Source organism: Elephas maximus, chromosome 4 (assembly GCF_024166365.1).
Source record: "Elephas maximus indicus isolate mEleMax1 chromosome 4, mEleMax1 primary haplotype, whole genome shotgun sequence".
In the NCBI taxonomy this organism is placed as follows: domain Eukaryota; kingdom Metazoa; phylum Chordata; class Mammalia; order Proboscidea; family Elephantidae; genus Elephas; species Elephas maximus.
This window is the reverse complement of record NC_064822.1, coordinates 104,712,490-104,718,779: the sequence shown is the minus strand read 5'-3', so window position 1 is coordinate 104,718,779 and position 6,290 is coordinate 104,712,490. Positions and strand designations below refer to the sequence as shown.

Genomic DNA, 6,290 nt, shown 5'->3' with positions numbered 1-6,290 from the left:
GTAGATTTAATACTGCAAAATATCATCCCATCAGACCTGAATTGTGGATCCAAATTGCCCATCAGCCCATGCTCTTGGATATTCCATGTCTTAGTCAGGTTCTGTAGATGAGCAAGCCAGTGAAGCATATACATAAACATATGTAGAGATTTACTTCAAAGAAATATTTCACGCCGTTGGGAGGGGGTGTTGGCAAGTCCCAAATCTGTGGGTCAGGTGGCAAGCTGAAGGCTTCTGTCAGTTCATGTGATTGAGGGGCAGACAAACCCAAAATGTGCAGGTCAGGCAGCAGCCTGGAGACCTCTGCTGGCTCACAGTATTGTTGGGGCTGGCACATCCAAAATCTGCAGGTCGGGTGGCAGGCTGAAGACTTCTGCAGGCTTACATCCTAAAGAACCAAAGGTCAGGCAAGAGAAGAGCACGGAACATCCATTTATATACTGGAGGCAGGACACACCCCAAGGAAACTGCCCATTCAACTGAATGGCTGCTCACATCAGGTCACAAAAAGGAAGGTAATTACATAGTGTCCCCTAAATCATTGAGAATCATAGCCTAGTCGAGCTGACATATGGCATTAGCCATCACACTCCATATCCCCTCACACTGAGCAGGTCTAAATTTGACTGTGTTGTCTTGGGCTCCAACCGCTCCCCCTTATCCAACCTTCCCTGTTCCTGTGAAAGGTGTCACCATCCATCTGCCTTGTTGTTCAAGCCAAAATCTTGGGTCATCTTTGCTATTTCCATTTCCTCACACTGCCAATCTATCCTTAGGTATACTGCAGATTCTACCCTCATAATATTTCTCAAGTCCATCCACCTCTCTCCTGCTTCCCTGCCCACCATCATCTTCTTGCATGTTTCACTGCAACAGCCTCTGAACTGATCTCTCACCTCCTTCCAATTCTTTCTGCACACTACAGTCAGAGAAATCCTAAAATGCAGATCTGAATAGTACTTCACCTTCCTGATTAAAAAGGAGCCCTGGTGGTGCAGTGGTTAAGCATTTGGCTGCTAACAGAAAGGTTGGTGGTTCGAACCCACTAGCTCCTCTGTGGGAGAAAGATGAGGCAGTCTGCCTCCATAAAGACTGAACCCCTATGGGGCAGCTCTACTCTGTCCTATAGAGTCACTGTGGGTTGACATTGACTTGGTGGCAACAGGTTTGGTGTTTTGTTTTTTTTTTTTTCTGATGAAAACCCTTTGGTTTCTTTCCCTTTTACTTAGAATAAATTCTGAATGCCTTAATATGGCATATCAGGTCTTCCATGACCTGGTCCTTATTTTATCTTTTCAGCCTCAATGCCATTCCTTCCATTCTAGCCCTCACTCCATCATTATAGAGTTGCTTTCAGTCTCCAAACTTGCTCTCTCTTATTTCCTGGCTGATTCCTCCACCCAGAAAGTCCTCCTCCTCTCCCTGCTTCACCTGACCAACTCCTGCTCATTTTTCAGTGCTCAGTGTGGTGTCAGCTCTTTTGGGAAGCCATCCCTATTCTCCAAGGCACGGTAGGTGCTCCTCTTTACATTCCCTCAACACTGTCTGCTTATCCCACTTACAGCACTCATCGCAAGGTGCAATTGTCTGCTTATTTGCCTATCTCCACTATCCAATACGGCACGCTCCTTGAGGGCAGGGACTCTGGCTTGAACCTAGCACCAAAACTGAATGAAAAAGAGAATCTTACAAACCAGGAGTGGATTTTGACCTGAAGGCAATGGTAGGTTGGAGTTTAGGTGGGGGACAGCATGGAAAGAGACATTTTCAAGCAGGGGGAGGGATTGGGATAGCAGAATCCGACTTCCTGTTTAAGTATATTGAATAGATTTGGGTGGGTGACAGAGGAAGGCTGGGGGAAGGAGACCAGTGAGGCAGATAATGTAACCCCGGCAAGAAATGTTGGTGGTCTGTACTAGGGTGGTAGCAACGGAAATGGAGAGAACCAGACAGACTTGAGAGTTAAGAAATAGAATTAACAGAATTGGGAGGTAGGAGAAGAAAAGAGGGGTAAGTTGGTGTGACCCAGAGGTGCCTTAGAAGAAAGGTCTGGCAATCTACTTCCAAAAAATCAGCTTTTGAAAACCCTATGGAGCATAGTTCAACTATGACACACATGGATTTGTCATGAATCAGAAATGACTTGATGGCAGCTAACAAAAACAAAGTGAGTTCTAATTGGGACAACAAGGGCCGTGGTGGTGCCCTTCTCTGGGGTGGGGGATCTAGAGGAATGTGATTGCAGATGGTGGAAAGGGGGATAAAGGTAAGGACTTCTGCTTTGGACATGCTGAGTTTGAGGGATCTATGGGACACCCAGCAGGCATGTGGACATTCAGGGCTGCAGGTGGGAACACGAGTTGACAGGGATTGGACAGAGAGCTAAGGAAAAAGCCAGAAGGGTATATAGGAGTCACAGAAGCTAAGAGCTTGGGAGCCAGAAAATACATGACTATAAACAAAACAGTCCTCCTCACAGGCGCCCCCAATTCCCATAGACATAAAGGCACTGAAGAGGTTTCTCTAGACAGTAGTTTTATTTGATTCAAAAGTGAAACTCAGGCTCTGGCCATCCCGCTGATCATGGGATCATTGGCAAGGGTGGACTTGAGGAATCATCAGCTTCTTTCCAGGACATGAAAAGGAGGGCATACAGGTCACATCAATTCATCAGCGCAGGGCTACTGTTGGCTGGGTAGGGCTTGGTCAAGGGCCAGGGAAGGGGTGACTGCAGCCACACCCCAGATACATGCAGACGGAGGGGAGACTAATTAAGGATTGGTGTTAGGGTTTGGGCTTCGAGTTGGCCTAGAGCAGGGTCAGGGAGCTCCAATTCCAGGGGCTCAGTAGCTGTGGGTAGAAGCCTTGTCCAGCTCGCTGCGCTGCTCCTTCTGGGACTCCGTCACCACCTGCTGGGGGCAAGGCGTGTAAGGGGCACAAGCCACTCCGCATAACCCTCCTTCCAGCTCCTTTGTGTCAAGATGTCCCTTCCCTGGGAAAACTACCTGAGGCTCCAGTCTATCTATTCATCCACATTCTTTATGTCCTCCCCCCGAAAAAAACCCACCCATCCGCAACACCCTAAGATCAGCTGCAGGCAGGCAGGGGCTCAGAAATAATATGAGACATGATGGGGCACTGGGATCAGGGGAACCCATCTCACCTCCCCATTCCGGGTCTCAATTGTCTTAATCAGAACCATCTTCCGGCTGTGGCTGTCCTGGGGAGGCTCCACTTCAGGCACTGGAGAAAGCAGGATGAGAGCAAGAAGGGTGACTTGGGATTTCTCTCCTTTTATGGCCCACCCCCACTCTAGTCTGTGAGGGAAGGGGCGGGGCAGGAGGAGTGGGGGCTGGAATGTGGGCCAGGACCCAGCTGTTCCCAGAGAGAACCAATCCCTGAGGGGAGCCATACCAAGAGTCTGGTCAGGACAGAAGTGGAATAGGGGGTGGGACAGGTTGGAAGCCAGGCGTGCGTGACTTACCAGTCGTCTTTATACTTAAGGAAGCAAATGAGTGGACGGGCACAGAAATCCTAGACGGGAGGCACATGGTCAGCGCCTCTACAACGACACCCTCCTCGCTCTACTGCACACGCCCCCTCTCCCTGCCCCCTGCAGCAGCCCCGCCCACCGGCTCTCCTCTCCCTCCAGCAGCTTCCGGTAGGTGGCGATCTCGATATCCAGGGCCATCTTGACGTTGAGGAGCTCCTGGTACTCGCGCAGGTGCCGCGCCATCTCCTCCTTTAGTTGCCGCAGCTCCTCCTCGAGCCGCGCGGCGCCGGCCTGGTAGCCGCCAGCCTCCAGGGCGAACTGCTCCTCCAGCTCCCGCAGCTGTCTGAGCAGCGCTTCGTTCTGGGAGGCAGGGGGTCAGGACCTGGGGGCACGACCTCCACAGCCCGCACCCCGGCCCGGGCGCGCTGCCTTCCACTCACCGTGCCGCGCAGCCCGTCCACCTCGCACGTCAGGCTCTGGATCTGGCGTCGGGACTCGTTCATCTCTTGCTTGGCCTGTCGCAGGGCCTCGTGGTTCCGGTTGGCGGCGTCGGAGAGGTCCGCGTACTGTGGAGCAGGGGACACCCGGGACTTGAGTGGGCCGGGACGCGTGCTGCCCTTACCCCGGGGCTCCACCCTCCTAGGCCCTCGCAGGTTCTCGCACCTTAGACTTGTACCACTCCTCCGCCTCCTGCAGGTTCTTCGCCGCTATGTTCTCGTACTGCGCGCGGATGTCCCTCAGCGCCGCCGTCAGCTCTGGCTTCACGGTTGCCTCCACCTCCACCTGCTGTACCTGCTGGCTCTCCACGCTTACCTGCAGATCTCGTAGCTCCTGCGAGACAGGCAGGTGACAAGACCACGGCGCAGATCCCACACGGACCGCGCAGTGAGCGCACAGAAAAAAAGCACACTAATGAACAGCAGGGGGCGCCAGTGAGTGCAGGGCGCACAGGACTGAGCAGCCTGCACCCGGCTGGCGCTTACCTACCAGATTACAGGGGTGCAGCTCCGCTGCTCACCACCAGGTGGCGCAGGGGTGGAAGTCAAACCACCTGTAGAAGGGGCTTGACTGCGTCCGCCCAGACATTCTCACTTTTTATGCCCAGGGCAATTCCTCGGCTCTGCCCACCAGCCTCCACCAGACCTTCGTCTCCGCACTTCCAACGAGACCAACGTCACCCATGGAAGTCTCTCCTGACACCCGGGTCCACCCCAGCCCTGCTCACCTCCTCGTGTAGCTTCTTGAGGAACTCAATCTCATCCATTAGAGACTCAATCTTGCGCTCCAGCTCCAGGCGGGACAGGGTGGCATCGTCCACGTCCTTAAAGGAGTGACAGTAGGGGTTCAAGAGAAAGGAAGGAAAGTTCCAGCTGAGGAAAGGCCAGGCCCTTCCTGTCTGTTTCGGGAGGCGTCTAGTCGCCCCTCTGCGCCCACAGCTGCCACCCTGGATACTTGGGCTGAGGGTAGAAGTGGGGACACGGAGCTCGACGTGGGGGCCCGGGCTCACCTTGCGGAACAGCACCAGATTGTGCTCAGCATCCTCCCGCTTGCGCGTCTCCTCCTCCAACCTGGCGGGAAAAGTGGGCAGAGGCTTAGCTGCGGGGGCACCGCCCAGCTCTTGCCTCAGACTGCGCCATCCAGGATAAAGGCAGAGCTTGCTGCTGTCCAGGACTCGGTCGTCTCCATTTTCTCCCTAACAGGCTAGAAGGAGAACGGGGTGCCCTTTATACACAGGAGAGGCTCGAAACTCCCCCTCCACCACCTTCCCAGGGACTCTAAGCAAAGGGGGGCTTGGAGTCCGCGGGGAAGGATGCTGCCTGCACACACCCGGATTGGCAGGGGTGCCACGCCCTGGGGCTGCTGGGGCGGGGGAGGGGAGCGGGGAACGGCCGCCTGGACGGCCCTGCACCCTGACCTCTGCTTAAGCGCCGCCAGGTCCTCCGCCAGCCCGTCGCGCTCCACCTGCACCCGGTCGCGCTCACGGCCCAGGAGCTCCAGCTCCCGCCGCAGTTCGCGCAGCTCCTGCTGGCACAGCTGGTCGGCGCGCGCCGGCTCCTGGCCCCGGGCCTGGCTCAGCTCCCCGCGCAGGGCCGCGTTCTGCTGCTCCAAGAAGCGCACCTTCTCAATGAAGTTAGCGAAGCGGTCGTTGAGCTCCTGCAGCTCCTGCTTTTCGTTGCTGCGCGTAGCTAGGAACTCCTGGTTGAGCGCCTCGGCCATGGAGAAGTCGAGGCGCTCCGAGGGCAGCCGCAGGACGGCCCCCGCGCCGGCCCGGGGGCCGCGGAAGCTGCCCAGACGCACGGAGGAGGCCGGGGACGCGGAGCCTAGCAGGCGGCTGCTGGAGAAGCGGGAGCTGGAAGAGTAGGAGAAGGCCCCGGGGGATAGCGAGGGCGGTGGCCCGAAGGTGCGGCGGTATGAGGTGGAGCTGATGCCGGTCCGGAGGCCAGACGAGTGGCTCATGGCGGCTGAGGATGGGCAGTCACTTCTTGCAGAGCTAGGCTGGGGACTGGAAGAAGCTGTAGACCGCTGCCAGGAGGCTTTATAGGCCTGCAGACTCAGGAGGGGCACGGGCAGCTCCTCCCACTGGCCTGACTGCTGGCCCGGCTGTGTGGGGAGGGGGACGCCCCACCCTGCGGAGCAGCAGGAGCACCGCACCCGCCCTCCCCTGACTGCTGGCGCCTGGCCTGCTTGATTCCCCCCTGTTGCAGGCGAGAAAGAAAGCTGGGATGGTGACCACAAGCAGGCCGGGGGTGAGGGTCAGTACCTTCCGGCAAGCAGCCAAGGCTTGGAAGGGAGGGCC

General features: G+C 56.2%; 1 protein-coding gene across 2 annotated transcripts; it reads right to left on the bottom strand.

Annotated features, from left to right (window-relative positions):
- Nucleotides 1-2,527: 2,527 nt before the first annotated feature.
- Nucleotides 2,528-5,986, bottom strand: PRPH (peripherin). 2 transcript variants are annotated; one of them, XM_049881535.1, is made up of 9 exons: nucleotides 5,409-5,986; nucleotides 5,001-5,061; nucleotides 4,719-4,814; nucleotides 4,157-4,324; nucleotides 3,934-4,059; nucleotides 3,633-3,853; nucleotides 3,485-3,534; nucleotides 3,164-3,243; nucleotides 2,528-2,912 (listed from the first exon to the last, which is right to left on the bottom strand). In XM_049881535.1, the coding sequence occupies exons 1-9, from the start codon at nucleotides 5,948-5,950 to the stop codon at nucleotides 2,844-2,846; spliced, it is 1,413 nt and encodes a 470-aa protein (XP_049737492.1). In that variant the 5' UTR covers nucleotides 5,951-5,986; the 3' UTR covers nucleotides 2,528-2,843. The 2 variants fall into 2 exon arrangements, with proteins under 2 accessions (XP_049737492.1, XP_049737493.1); XM_049881536.1 differs by having other exon boundaries at nucleotides 2,528-2,909.
- Nucleotides 5,987-6,290: the final 304 nt, after the last annotated feature.